The 15602-nt window shown below is 44.6% G+C and overlaps 2 protein-coding genes across 2 annotated transcripts; both read right to left on the reverse strand.

Moving 5' to 3' along the window:
• Positions 1-328: 328 nt before the first annotated feature.
• On the reverse strand, positions 329-1623 carry LOC134291289 (uncharacterized). Its single transcript, XM_062858818.1, has 2 exons — positions 985-1623; positions 329-433 (listed from the first exon to the last, which is right to left on the reverse strand). Exons 1-2 carry the CDS (start codon positions 1621-1623, stop codon positions 329-331), a joined length of 744 nt encoding a protein of 247 aa, XP_062714802.1.
• Positions 1624-1703: 80 nt separating this feature from the next.
• On the reverse strand, positions 1704-7229 carry LOC109426713 (uncharacterized). Its single transcript, XM_062858828.1, has one exon. It carries the CDS (start codon positions 7227-7229, stop codon positions 1704-1706), a length of 5526 nt encoding a protein of 1841 aa, XP_062714812.1.
• Positions 7230-15602: the final 8373 nt, after the last annotated feature.

Raw genomic sequence — 15602 nt, forward strand, 5'->3', positions numbered from 1 at the left:
GAAGGGATAAATCGCGCATGGCGAACACGTGAAAGCGTAGATAAACAAATCTACGGCCGCTATCCGCTGCTGACGTAAGGTTGTGATTGTTATCCCCTAGATTATATCTCCTCCGAAGTACGAACCGATTAAAACCAAAAATTCCCTCAAATTCCGACGGTAATCGTCGTCAACGTTGTGATAATGTGCTGTGAAACTTCGCGCGTCTGAATCTCCCGGTGATCCGTCTCACTCCGAGCTGTCGCGAATCGTTTGAAATTGCGTGTTTGTGTCGTCCCATTTAAAGAAGAATCTCCCGTGAGGACCAGATCTCCCGAACACTCCGAACCTACGTTACCGTATGCGTCCGAACAACGTGTACGATCGGTATCGCTGGATGTTTCGGATGGGTATTAAGTGGCCACGTCTTTTCAGCAGCGAATGCAGCTTCAAGCTGTAATTGTATTTGTTTTAGGTTAAGTTTCATCAAGGTGTACATAGTTTCAGACTTACATTTCGTGTCTTTAGTATATTATCCCGAAACACTTCTAATATCAGTATGCATGAATTTGCATGAGTTTTATCTAGGTTGAACAAATTTAGTAGATAAGTTATTTATAATAGGAATCAATTCAATTTTGCATGACTTACAGAGAAATTCACTCAATGATCAATAAATGCATACGTTTACCCACTCCGTACTATTAAGGCTTAGGATCTATAAATTTATAAATTTTTCATTAATAATAATTGCTCAACTTCAGGAAAAATAACTTTCATACATTTTGGTTTAACTGCCTTGCGATTAATCGGCTCAAATAAGAAAGTAAATTGGAAATACGGTATGGAGAATTAGCTAGCACTTGCTTTCGTTAGCACAATTACGTTGCACCTTTGCTCTCGCAACTCCGATGTGAAACGTCATCCTTCGTTCCTTTTTGTGAGATCCAATCCATCAAATCTCATGTCATCCGCAGGGATAGACACGGGTGATACGGAACTCACCATGGTCTGACTACCCTGTTGTTCTTTTACATTCCCCCTCCCGTGTAGTTCCGGGGAACTCCTGTCACCAGGCTGCTGCCGGTTTGGACGGACATCTAACAGCGCTAACTTGATAGCCGGCCTCGACAAGATCCCGTCATTGGTCTGCACAACAGCTCTCCGAACTTGTCCATCCTTTCCTTGGAACACCTTAACTATTCGTCCTCGCAGCCATCCGTTTCGCTTATTCTCGTCGACCACAAACACTACATCTCCAGGTTCCAATGGTTTCGTAGGCTGGAACCACTTTGTGCGCCTGGTCAACGTAGGCAAATACTCACGCACCCATCGCTTCCAAATCAGATCCGATAAGTATTGGGTCAGCTTCCAACTGTCCCGCAATGTTGCTCCTTCCACCGAAAACGCTGTCCTGGGTTGTACGACTCCTTGATTACCGTAGAGCAGGAAATGGTTTGGTGTAAGGGCTTCCTGATTTGCGTCGTCAACTGGGATGTAGGTCAGTGGGCGTGAATTGACGATGGATTCAGCTTCTAAAACAACGGTCTCCAAAACCTCATCATTCGGATGATGCGTGTGGTCTGCGACGGCTGCCATTGCCACCTTGACGGAGCGAACCATCCGCTCCCAACAACCGCCCATATGTGGTGCAGATGGCGGGTTGAAATGCCAAGTAGTTCTGGCGTTCGTAAATGTCACCGCGCAACCCTCATGAATTTCCTTCAGCTGATCTGTAAGCAAATTGCTGGCACCTTTAAAGCACGTCCCGTTGTCAGAGTAAAAGGCTTCGGGGCGCCCCTACGGCTAACAAAGCGTCGAATGGCCATAACGCAGGATTTCATCGACAAGCTGTGAACGACCTCTAGGTGTACCGCACGTATGGTGAGGCACGTGAACAGCGCCACCCAGCGCTTCACCAAACTGCGTCCCTGCTTCACCATGATTGGGCCGAAGTAATCCACACCAGTGTAACTGAACGCCCGGACGTTTGGAGTAAGCCGGACTGCTGGAAGTGGACTCATCATCGGTGCTTGTGGTACGGATTTTGTGATTCGGCAGCGCTGGCATTCTCTGGCAACCCTTTTGATGACCGGACGTAACTGCGGAATTCTGAATCTTTGGCGAACTTCGTTAAAGACAGTTTCGTTATGCATGTGCAGAAAACGCCGGTGGTAGCTGTCAACTAGCAGACGTGTTAAAGCGTGGTCCTTGGGGAGAATGACTGGATATTTGGTTGCGAAGGGTGCGGAAGGAGCCGTTGAAATTCTACTGTTCATTCTGATTACTCCTGCGCTGTCCATGAGAGGAGATTCCTGAAACAATGAACTACTCTTCTCTAACAACTTCGGTGTTTTTTCCGGGTGTTCCAGATTATGCTTCAGCACGCTGTATTCATCCGGGTACGCTTGCTGCTGTGTTTGACGCCATAAAAGGTTTTCAGCTCGCAACAGCTCATCACTTGTCAGCTCACCTCCTATCTTCCGACCACGGAAGTTTTGCGCCGCTCGTTGAACATACGCAGTTGCTCGCAGCAAACGGCTCCAGTTGGAGAACTTGCTCACGTCAATAGTTGATTCTGGTAACTCTTGATGAAGATGAAACGCAGCACGTAATTCTTCATTTGTTTTCCACTGTAACCCGGTCTGCTTCGGCCATTTGGTCATTGGTTCATATAGGAATGACTCGCCGGCAAACCAGCGATTGTTTGGGCTGAAGTTCGGACCACTTCCCCATTTCGTGGCATCGTCGGCTACATTTTGTTTCGATGGAACGTGGAACCATTCATCTACACTGGAGGAATTCAGTATTTCGCCTACTCGGAACGCTACATATGGATGATAGCGTCGGCTGTCAGATTTTATCCAGGCGAGTGCTGTTGCGGAGTCCGTCCACAAGTACCGTCCTTCGATTGTCAAATCTAAGGTGACGCAAACAGTTTCCATGAGGCGACATCCGATTACGCAAGCTTGTAGCTCAAGGCGTGGAATTGACAGCGGCTTCAAGGGAGCAACCTTTGTTTTCGCTGCGACGAGACAGCAACGGATAACGCCTGCCTGCACTATTCTTAAATAGGCACAGCACGCATAGGCTAGCTCACTGGCATCTACAAAAACGTGCAGCTGAATGGTAGCGGGTTCCTTACTGCTGGTTTCACCAAACAGACAACGTGGGACTTTAACTTCTGCTAACCGCTCCAGAAGTAGTATCCAGTTTCTCCACATTCCTTGTACCTCCAGCGAGATACCATCGTCCCAATCCGTGCCCGATCTCCAAATATGCTGCATCAGGATTTTACCATGCACGATGTAGTGGGCAATGAATCCGCAAGGATCAAACAGCGACATAACTAGTCGCAGCACTTGTCGCTTCGTCGGCACCGTATTTCCTTCCAAAAAGTTCTTCAGGTCATCTTTCACCGTTACATCGAAGGAGAACAAATCTTCAGCTGGCTTCCACACCATCCCCAGGACTCGCTCGACGTAAACTGAACCTTCCAGATCCAGCGATTTCGGTGAACGCTCCGTTTCACCCAGACTTTGAAGAACAGCTGACGAATTCGATGAAAAATTCCTTATTTCGAATCCTCCTAGCGCGTGCACGTACTTCACCTCGTTGACTAGCTGAACCGCTTCCTCGACAGTGTCTACGCTATCCAGGTAGTCGTCCACGTAGTGAGCCTTGATAATGGCCTCCGATGCCCTCGGAAACTGCGAAGCGAACTCTTGTGCGTTTTTGTTCTTAACGAACTGTGACGAGCAAGGAGAGCATGACGCACCAAACGTCGCCACGTCCATTACGTAGATTTGCGGTGGATCATCTGGGTGACAACGGAACAAAAACCTTTGTGACTGCTTGTCCTCAGGGATGATCCGGACCTGATGAAACATTTCACGAATGTCCCCACAGATTGCGATCGATCTCTGCCTGAATCTTAACAGAACAGCGACCAACGATGTCATCATATCTGGTCCTTTGAGAAGCATATCGTTGAAGGACAGTCGATGTTCCCGCGCCGCAGCGTCCCAGATTAGACGGACCTTCTCCGGTTTCTTCGGGTTCCTTACTACTCCCAGAGGAAGATACCACACGCGGCTAGGATCGGTGGATTCCAACTCCTCCTGTGTGATTTTGTGTGCATATCCCTTTGTTTCGTAATCTCGAATCAGCGATGACACCTTTTCTCCCAGCTCTTGGTCCTTTGCGAGACGCTTTTCTAACGACTGCAGTCTCCGCAGGGCTAGAGGAAAGCTATCCGGGAAAACCGGATGGTCGTACTTCCAGATCAGGCCAGTTTCAAACCCTCCTTCAATCCTGCGCGTTGTTTTCTGTAAGATGGCACGAGCTCGGCTGTCTTCTGCCGACTCGATAGGGGTAGCCACCGCAGCTTCCTCAATGGCGAAGTACTGCTTCATCAAATCATGGAGCTCACGATTCCCAATTTGTTGCTCCTCCGTGTGCAGATGTACTCGCTCAATGGCAGAACTACCTCCAGACGTCTGCTTGCCGTAAACGCACCAGCCTAATCGAGTCTTAACTGCTACTGGATCATTTGACTTGCCCTCTCGTACTTTCAATGCAGTCAGCAGCTGTGCATGTTCAATGCCGATGATGATTCTGGGCACGGCGTTGACATAACTGCGTAGCGAAAGTCCACGTAGGTGTGGGTACATCTTCATAAGCTCTTCGTAGTGGAACGTTTGTCCTTGCAGTTGAAGCCGCTGGACCGTACGTACGTTGCTCAACTTGTACTGGTTCTTCATCCCGTCGCCAGATATCTTCACTGATAGGCGTTGCGAACCCTTTTCCTCTCGAGAGATGTTGCCCGTCCATCCTAGCCAAAGGGACTCAGCTGGTCCGGCGATATCCAGGTCTTCTGCCAGTCCGGCTTCCATAAGCGTTGTTTGACAACCGTCATCAAGGAAGGCGAACGTTTCCACCTGTTTTCCGTTTCCCTCGAGGGTTACCGGCAAATACCGGAAAAGGCAAAAGTTCAACGCTAAATGGTGATTCTGCTGAATGACACTCGCTCCGCTTGGACCCGATCTTCTTTCAGATCCCGCTTGCCCAGCCGATGAGTCAATAGCGTCCCGCGAATGCAACAGTTCATGATGACGCATCCGGCAACCTTCGACTCCACACTCCCTTCCTGAACGGCATGGCCACTTTCGATGCGGGATCAGGCACGTTCTGCATAGACCTTTCAACCGCATTGCTTTCCACCTACCATATACGTCCAATGACTTGAACTGTGGACATGTAACTACCTCGTGCTCCTCATCTGAACAGTAGTGGCACGGTCGCCTTGTTCCGGCTGGTCCTGGTGTGCAATTCAAGCCGCCTCGTTCGCCTCGTGTCTCAGCGTGCACGTATAGTTTCTGGTTCTCTTTCCCAGCCTGATTCGGTCTAGCTTGGTGAACAGCGGCATCCGTTGTTGGTAGAGTCACGTCGGAGGCCGTGTTGACCATTTCAGTCATGAATTCCCCGAATGTGGCAAGATTGACTTCCGCTTGTAATCGCTTATACCACGACCACTGCATTTTCATCGACGACGGGAGCTTTTCCACTAACTCGTGAAGTAGCATAGGATTACGAAGATGGTCCATCAGCTGCGCGACGAACATGTGGTCGACCAAGTTCCGAACGGCCATCCCGAACGTGATGACCGACTGCAGATTCTCGGTTCTCGGTGGTGGTACACTGCGCAGTCTTCGTAGAAGTGTGTGGATAAGCACCTCTGGTCGCCCATACAGTTTACGCAATGTTTCCATCACATGTGGTACAGACTCCGGCATCAGTAGACGACTCTTCACTGAATCCAGCGCATGCCCTTTCAGGCATCGTTGAAGCCTGGCTAGGTTCTCCGCATCTGTGAACCCACATGCTGTCGTAGAGTTGTAGAAGGAGCTTGAAAACAAGGGCCAGTCCTGCGGATCGCCAGAAAAGTTGGGCAACTCACGTGGCATCACCTGCCTCGCTGCTAACTGCGCGCTACTAGGCACGGGCTGAAACGATATTCCCACTTGTGGTCCTCCAAACTGCTGTACGCCTGCCGGATTTGGCTGCAACTCGGCTGCACTTGCGCCACCGAATGATTCCACTGCGCTGACTGCTGATGCTCGCTGTTCGGCGTCTATATTGGGAACTGATGTCGACGATGGTAGAACTGGCACATTCGCATTTTGCACGGTAACACTTGGAAACACTTCGGGTGCTATTACGGAGGCACCCACGAACGGAGGAATGATTGTACTTCGCGAAACTGGAGGCTTGACTGATTGCCCCTGGCAAGTTCCCACACCTTGATAATTCACACCGAATGTATTTTGATGAACACTGGGTACAAATGGAGGAATGTATCCTGAAAAGGTAACTTTTGTCTCGGCACTTGTCGTTTTCGCAATACAATTTTCGGAAAGTTCGCTAACTGGTGCAATTTGGCACGACGCATGCAAAGGGAAAGGCTGCCCTCCCACGTTCGGTCCTACTAAACTTGACGGTGGTAATATACTGTTACCACCGCAGTACCCCTTACTGTTGCCTAAATAGTTAAGGTGGCCTACATGTTGCGGCATACCATTTCGAGGGTCTTCTACTAGTACTAGTTTGTGCGTTTTACCTGCCTGAGGTGTTGACGTCGATGTTGGAACCTCTCTCTGCATCCCAGAAGTTGAGGGTGCGCACTCTGGTAGGTGCGCTGCTCCAACTGAGGTGATAAGGCCAGGTTGATGTACTTCTCCTTGCTTCGGGGTGACTATATCGCTTGTCGGACCGGTCGCTACTGTTTGGCCGCCTCGGCCGTCATTGAGCCAGCCTTCGACCTTCTGCCTGCTAGCCCGACTGCTAAGCTTACTACGCCTGCTTTCGTTGTCATCGTCCAGCATAAGCTCCAATTTTTGTTGAAGAAACGCATCATCCTCCTCAGCACGCTTTCTCCTTATCTCGTCCTCCTCCGCGCGTTGTTTTAGCTTCAAGGCGCGTTGTTCCTCCAGCTGTTGTAGAAGTAGTTCCCGTCGGGCTCTGCTACTAGCCGAACTCCTCACCGACTTGCTAGCGTGATGGCTAGATACCTCTCCAGCGTCGTCCTTCACGCAACGGCTGCACTTCCAAGTCCTGTCCGGGTTGAGGTTCGTATCCGTCTCATCTACGCAGCCAGCATGGAACCAGACGTCGCACATATCGCATCCGAGCATCTGTCCAATCGAACCGCCGGACGAACATTTTCCACATACCTTTGCGGGCTGCATCATCGTTGCGGGTAGCTGCTTACTTCGCAGTACTTCTACCACTGCCGTATACTGCACGGCCGATCCAGATAGTTTGGCTGCTTACTCTGCAGGTCGTCTACCGATCGTCGTATACCGGAAATCTTGAAGTTTGTTTCGGATGGGTATTAAGTGGCCACGTCTTTTCAGCAGCGAATGCAGCTTCAAGCTGTAATTGTATTTGTTTTAGGTTAAGTTTCATCAAGGTGTACATAGTTTCAGACTTACATTTCGTGTCTTTAGTATATTATCCCGAAACACTTCTAATATCAGTATGCATGAATTTGCATGAGTTTTATCTAGGTTGAACAAATTTAGTAGATAAGTTATTTATAATAGGAATCAATTCAATTTTGCATGACTTACAGAGAAATTCACTCAATGATCAATAAATGCATACGTTTACCCACTCCGTACTATTAAGGCTTAGGATCTATAAATTTATAAATTTTTCATTAATAATAATTGCTCAACTTCAGGAAAAATAACTTTCATACATTTTGGTTTAACTGCCTTGCGATTAATCGGCTCAAATAAGAAAGTAAATTGGAAATACGGTATGGAGAATTAGCTAGCACTTGCTTTCGTTAGCACAATTACGTTGCACCTTTGCTCTCGCAACTCCGATGTGAAACGTCATCCTTCGTTCCTTTTTGTGAGATCCAATCCATCAAATCTCATGTCATCCGCAGGGATAGACACGGGTGATACGGAACTCACCATGGTCTGACTACCCTGTTGTTCTTTTACACTGGAAAAAGATGGATCAACCCATGGAACGGGGTGCGGCCACCACTTCCAGTCCCACAAGACCCGGCACCGAGTCCCAGACGTCGTCACAGTCCTCACCATCCGCAGGCGGTGGCGGCGAAGGAAGCAGCTCAATTATTTGTACTACTGCTCGAATAAATAAGTTCTTCATGCAAAATAAAATACAAAACCAAGAAAATTGATATTTCTTCTCAAAAGAACTGCTCAACCCCAATGAATCAACACCATACACGAACCATAATGCAGACGGTTCAACAATACCGCCTTCTGTTCGAATTATATTCCGAATGGGTGGTTAAGCGCATCTTATGGTTATCGGTTACGGGCATTTTAAAACAACGATACTGTTCAGCACGCCTAACCATATAATTCACGTCACTTTGACTTAATGGAAATTCAACAAAATGTGACTTTTTTCTACACCGGATGGTCAACGCAAGTTATATTTATCATATTGACATATTGAGGTTCTCATTAATGTTAATTTGAGAATCCATTGAATTATCATTTTCCAGCTACATTTCACACAAATCAAACTTATTTCGTTTGGCTGTTGGGCAGTGACGACACTGTAATGAACACAAGCGAACTTGCCTACAGGCCAGGGTTGCCACTATATTTTTGAAATTATCTGGCAAACTAGTTGTAAAAAATCTGGCAAAATCTGGCAAATAAAACCTCGTTAATTTGAACTTCTTCAGCTTTATTAATTTGTACGGGGATGAACCAGCCTCGAACTGAATTTCCCCATAATAGAGTGATATTAATAATAATAATAAAATTCAAAAACGATGGAGCACTATTTTTCATAAAAAATAGATACGAATACCCTCAAAAACAACTATTAAATAAATTTTGGAATAATGAAAGACTATTGAAGTTTACAATAAAAAGCTACCACTGTCAGTGGTACAATAATGACCCGGGAGCGGTCGCGTCGTGTACTGAGTACACGCACCATGAAAAATACACGCTTGTGAAGGTGGTTGAAGGCGCGACTGCTCGAGAGTTAATACACAGAAATAGACGTCACACTCTACTAGTTCTCCATCGTTCGAATTTCCAACGATGAATTCCAAATACGGTACAAAGTCGAATGGCCACAAGTAGCATCGGTTTTTTTTTTCTTGTTGTTGTTTGGCGTTTGCTCTCTTTCGCCATCTACTGCATTAGATTATGGTTTCGTGACTATGATTTTGAATGTAATTTGTTCAAAGTGTTCCGTCTTATTGTCTGTTATCTGAAATTTGATATAAATCGATGCTTAAGGAACACAGTACTCTATTTAATTTGGTTGTTGTAAAATCTGTCTCGATATAAAAAATCTGGCAAAATCGATGGTTTGTCTTTTTGTCTTTCTGCCATCGAAAAATCTGGCAGTGCCAGATAAATCTGGCATAATGGCAACCCTGCTACAGGCGTACAGGCGCTGCGAAGTCGTGTGTGAAATTCGACTGTTATAATAATGAATTTAGGCCGAGTCTAAATGGATGCAAATGTTGCAAAATACTATCCACTTTTCGATAAACACTTTTTAATTAATCCAAATTATGGAGTTTTACCGAATGCTCAGCGGTTGAGATTTGGTTGAAACGTTGTCGAAGTCGGTGACTTTTCTCACTGTGCAGGGACCGAAATAAGTGATTGTCATTGGGTTATGTCACGTGATCGGTACCTTATCATCTCAACAGTCAAATAGTTTCGCGGTCTGCCCTTCACAACAGATTTTTTTGCAAACTATCAGACTATTCTGACTAGTGAGATGCGATCTGTACTAGCTTGAACTGGATGTTGTGCTCCATCTCCTCGAATTGTGCAAGTGTACTCTCATTGCACAATTATGGGTCACACACAATTGTCAGTCACTTTCCACTTTAATAGATAATTACTAATTATTTGCAAGCTTTTGTTAGCCATTATCATTTTTCGTTCACAAGTTGATTTGTTTTTTGTCAGTATGCGTATCGCACACAAGCTTATACGTTAAAACATTCATATTTTTAATATTTTCTTTTTCGGCGCAAAACCATCTGTCAAAGTAACGCCTCGGTTGTAAATTTCGGAAAGTGCGTGCGCTGCTTTCGTAAGCTCTTTAAAAGCGAGCTTTAGTGATTTTCAAGTGCGAAATGGTATCGTCACCAGAACAATGGTATAATTTACGTTCTAAATGTAGAAATTCATGTGACTGCAGCTAATTAAAGCTTATTTCAGGCAAAATTTAAGTGACTCATTATTGTGCCAAGGAACACCGAAAATCACACAATTATGGGTCACTTTTTGTGCAGCATAATATTGACAGTTCTGTGTACATGGGCATTGCATACTTTTAGGCGTTTATCGTTGGTTGTGTTGGAGATTTTGTCCCAATTTTGAAAATTTGATTCCAAATCGTGAAAACACGCTTCGTTAAGAGGTTTGAGACCAGTTTTAGATTCTACTTTAGTTGATCGATCGAGAATAAGTGATCATTCATTGAAAAAATAGACAAGACATTATTGTTGAGTCGATTCCTCTTGAGTGAGCCATAATAGGCAACAAATTGACCCAGATTTGTTACACAGCCAATTTTGACCCATTATTGTGGTTTTCATTATTCACCAACATTTTAGTAATTTTCGCCGCCTAAAGTGAATTTTACACGCAGATTTTTATTAAAAACAATAAAAAGGAGTTTCAAAGAACAGAATATACAATAAAAAATAATGAAAGTGTTATTTTGCGTGAAAAACGATTCATATTATGAAATGATTGTTCCTTGAGTGACCCATAATTGTGCTATGAGTGTACGTCAGGCCACTGAACCAACAAATTTCGTGCTTTTGCTCTTCCAGTAGTTTCTTTACATTACATTTGTAGGGTTTTTAAATTGATAATTTTGTCCTGGAGTAGCTGACGAATAAAATAACGATCTCCCTAACACGGGCATCAACTTCAAATTTATTTAACTTGCTCATATGCGAACATGCTCTTTCTACATTTCTTGTACACAAGAATGAAATTCAAAATTATTTATTTTTAAGCGTTTCATTGAAAATAATGAACAATCATCAAAATCATCTTCCACAGACCGGCTCCAAAATAAGTTACATTTTTCAACAGCGGTTTGCAAAATCATCCAAAATCCATGAATTTGGTTCAATTTGTAATGCTGTTGATGGGTCCGAGCCGTCAGCGTCTTCATCTTTGGTCATGTCTAAAACAATTAATCCAGATTGTTTTCGGACATGTTTTCCTCTGGGAGTGTATCTCCGAGGGTGTGGGAAAATAATGTTCACTTTTCGCATTATTTGGTTGGCTGTAATACTACTGATCGGTCCCAGCAACGTGCTCACATTAAGCCATATCGAGGATTACTCCAGAGTGTCAACGGATTTGTTTTCTTCTGGAAGCCTCGGAAGGTGTCGAAAAAATTATGGTCATCTTTCGCCAGGGCACTTTCACTGATTTCATTTCGAGAGAGACCTCTTTCCGACACGTCTTCCGTTAGAGGTGTATTTGCCGGCTTTTCGGTGACATCCAAATTAATCGTATTCAACGTGGTCTCTAAGTAATTCAAGTGCGGACCTCCCCGCTGATCTACCGAAACCGCCGAGTCTTGCGATGTCCATCCAACGCCGGCTTGGTCCAGGGTCGCTAGACGAGCACTCCCGGCTGCTCTGCGCATCCATGCTCTCCCGGCCACCATCCGTTATAGCACGGAAGAACGGTGTGAGCGCATTCCGTGAGCGCCGCAGATCCGCACACGCTTGGTTGACCCTCACTGTGACGTTCCTCCAGTCCTTGATGATGTTATTTCCAGTTTCCGCTTCTGAATAGTGCTTGAATTATTCTTCAACACTATATTAGTGAACGGAATCTTGTGTTGAAGAATTTGTTGATTCATCGACCGCTGTCATGTCCAAAACAATAAGGCCACCGTATCGGCGGACTAGTTTATTTTTGGGAGTCTCCAAGGCTGTGGAACAATAATGTACACTTTGAGTTATATTGCTGATCGGCCCAAGCAAGCAGTGTTCTCGCAATTGGTCATATCAAAGATGATTAATGCAGAGTTGCACAAGTTTTCTTCTACTCTCACTGATTTCATTTCGAGACAGACCGTCTTCCGTCGTCTTCTGATGGCAGTATGTTTTTTTAAAATGAAATGCAAATTAACCGTATTCATCGTGGTCTACTTTAATTACAGATAATCCGTTTGACCTTGCTTACACTATTGTAATATACTCATTAGTAAACGGAGTCTAGGTTTGAAGAATTTATTGACCCTTTATTGTAACACAGAGGTTGTCTTCCTTCCGTAATTTTGTAGTACCGTAATCCGGGGTAACATTGATCAGAATTTTCGACCTTTCTTGAATAATTCTTTTGTTAAAGCAAACGTTACCTGTTTTATATTGTTAAAACAGGTACTGGCCCTCTGAGTTTGTGTTAAGCTACTCGAAAAAGTAGTATAAAACTTTAAATCATGTTTAAATAGGCTTTTTAATCTAATTTTTGATTTTGTTGATTTGGGGTAACATTGATCATGTCAGAGATCGATATTCGTTTGTGTTGAAAATACCCTTACTTACTAAATTCGGGGTCGCTGATTTCGAATATGTTGTTCAAATTCTTACAAGTTTTGTACTTTTTGAATTATTTTTGGATTAAAATCCTCCAATCCGCGAATAACGCCTAAAGGTAGGCAATGGCTTAAGGAATTTGATTGAATTGATAGCCTACTTGTAATAAATCGTATATTTTATTGAAAAATGGTATACTCATAAAAGTTTCGGTGATTAAATCCAACTCTAGGATATCATATTGGAGTAACACAGTGATTTCGATCCTCATATTGTATCTAGTATTCATGTCATGCATGATTTTTTGACAATGTATCTCATTGCGTTACGAAACACACTTATGGAAAAATCGATTTATTTCATTGTTTATGAAATTTAATTATCGCGTATTACATGTCATTTGATAGCTGAATAATAGCAGATTACGATATACCATTCGATAGCAGAAACGGATTCAATGTAAAATGCTTGTTTGAACATTTCATGAGGTCGGTTTAGCCGATCAATGTTACCCCGCTGATCAATGATACCCCGGTTTTACGGTAATCAGAACCATAAAACGTGCTTTGCTCATGTTCAAATCCAGAGCTTTACAAATGCGTTAGAAGAAGTGATGTGAATTTTATGACTAGGCGTACTGTATAATATCGTTGTTTTGCCCAGTAAAAACAGCTGAACACCGAACATGTAATGAATTGCAGTTGCTTTGAAAAGTAATATGAGTATTTCCTGGTTTGTATACTGTTTTGCATGAAGAACTGATTTATTCGAGCTGTGGTAAAAATAATTTATTTTGTGGATAACTTTGGGCGATATAAAAGCACTGCAATCAGAACGAGAACCCTACAAATGTGAATTAAAACATTGACAGTATTCGCATTATTTTATGCATAGCAATACGGTGTAAAGTTTTGGAAATAACTATTAGATTCAAGCAAACTTAAAAATGCACGCAAATCAGTTACTAGGTAGATGTAAAAGAAACATAACTCGTCTTTTGAGAATGTTAGTTGGAATTATATATAAGGGATAGCGGATGTATTGTATTGGATCATTGATCGTTTACAATGAATGTTGTAGAACTTTCACGTTTGCTTGTCTGTGATTTCATTTTAATGTGATTAGATACTGATGTGTTGTGCGCAAGTATAGTTTTGATTTGCAAGCGATATTTTCTCACATGAACTGTTTTGTTCCAATTTCAATGTTTGACCCAATGTCACCCCCTGGCAGGGGTTATGCCGTTGATTTAGAGCTAAAATATTGCTGCTCATGGTATTAGCCGCATCTTTGACACGCCGGATTGTTGATGCATGTGCTCGCCGTGTGTCCGAACATGTAGCACTTTCGACAGATCATCGGGCGCGGATAGAAAGTGGAGACCTTCATTGATAAGCGGAGATCTCCTTGGGCGGCTGTTGAAGATCAAAGGAGAGGATGAATATTCCATTTTCCCCTCGCGCATGCACCCTTGTGATCCTTTGGGCCTTCCCACCTGATCACATTGCTCGTCCAACTGACTTCAATGCATCAGGGGTACGCCCATCAACCTCCCCTCCGAACCACGTGTCTGGTTGGAGTATCAGTTCGGATATGTTGTAATAATTTGTTCAAGTGTTTGGTGTGTTGATTGCTGATTCATTTATTCATTCATTCTCTATACTGTTCTACCATTAGTATTTGGTGGACTTACGGCGAATCTTCTGCTTTGCCTTCTTGGCCGGTGGAGTAGCGGCCGGACGGTTATCCTCGCTTTCGCCTTCGTTGTTTTGTGACTTCGGAGCGGGTTTCGCGGCCCGTTTCTGGGATGGTCCAGGTTCATCTCTGCACGACGAACTTTCGCGTCAACCGGGACTTGTTGATATACGACTTCTTGTGTTCTCGCTTATAAAGGGCCCTAGCCTTGATGGGCGGGATTCCTTTATCGATCATAATCGTGTTTATTGCCATCTCCTGTTTCCACGCCGGACACCACGGTTGCGTGGGCACGTGGGGCCCACCACAATCATTGGTATTGGTCACATTTATTGCAATGTCTCTTATTGCGGCAGTGCTCCTGCGCGTGTCCATACACGAAACAACCCCTGCAGAGCAGGGGGCGCGGGTAGAAACGGCTCACTTTTACCATCAGCGCTCCTACCCTTATCTCCTTGGGTGGCTGCGGGAGCTGGAAGGTAAGTACGTAAACTCCATTACCTTTTCCCTGCACCCTCGTCAGCGTTGGGATGTTTAGCTTCTGTTTTATCTCATCGTCTGATCGGCTCGCCAGTGCCGGGCATCGGATGACTCCCTTGCTCCCATTCATTGACGGGTGTAGTTCAGCCTTTACTTTGGTGCCGTCCTCAAGCTCTTGTACTTGTATCAGGCTGTTCGCTGTCTCGCTATCTTTTACCTCGACGAGGTAGTCACCACTTTTAGTAGTTTCGCTCTCTCGTTGATGCCCAGGTTCAGCAAAGTGTTACTGATGGCGAAGGGGTCGATTTCCCCCTCGCTTCGGACCACTACGTAGAAGCTAGTCATGCTGATTCTGTTGAGGGAGAGATGAATCTTTGTTAAGATCTTCGATCATTTTCCTTGGGTGTTTCATCTACTTGGAGTAGATGGATCCATCCCACCCAGTCACTATTAAGGCTGTTTGGGATGGCTTGTGCTTTTATCAGCTTTGCAGTCTGATGGTGCGCGTTCAAGTTTCGACCAGTCCTCTGATGTTCTGGCACGCTCGCTACTTAGTCAGGTGGCGCTGACTGTTTGCGTTCGAGGTTCCCGAGCTGGGAACCCCCCCTCTTCCGCTTGCATACCTTACAGCAAAGGTATCCCACCAGGTACCGCGTGGAGGTGGAAGTAGGAGTTGCCCATACTAAGGCTTTCGACGAGATCAGCTGGACGAAATATTGGACATCTGTTTGATACTGATTAATTTAGCTAAAACAATTCAATACGATGCTGGAACTGCTTCTGGATGCAAAATTTATCATACAACTGTGGAGATTACTTGCATCTATCTAGCCACAAGCAACACAACTAC

The sequence above is a fragment of the Aedes albopictus genome, chromosome 1, assembly GCF_035046485.1.
Source record: "Aedes albopictus strain Foshan chromosome 1, AalbF5, whole genome shotgun sequence".
Taxonomy (NCBI): domain Eukaryota; kingdom Metazoa; phylum Arthropoda; class Insecta; order Diptera; family Culicidae; genus Aedes; species Aedes albopictus.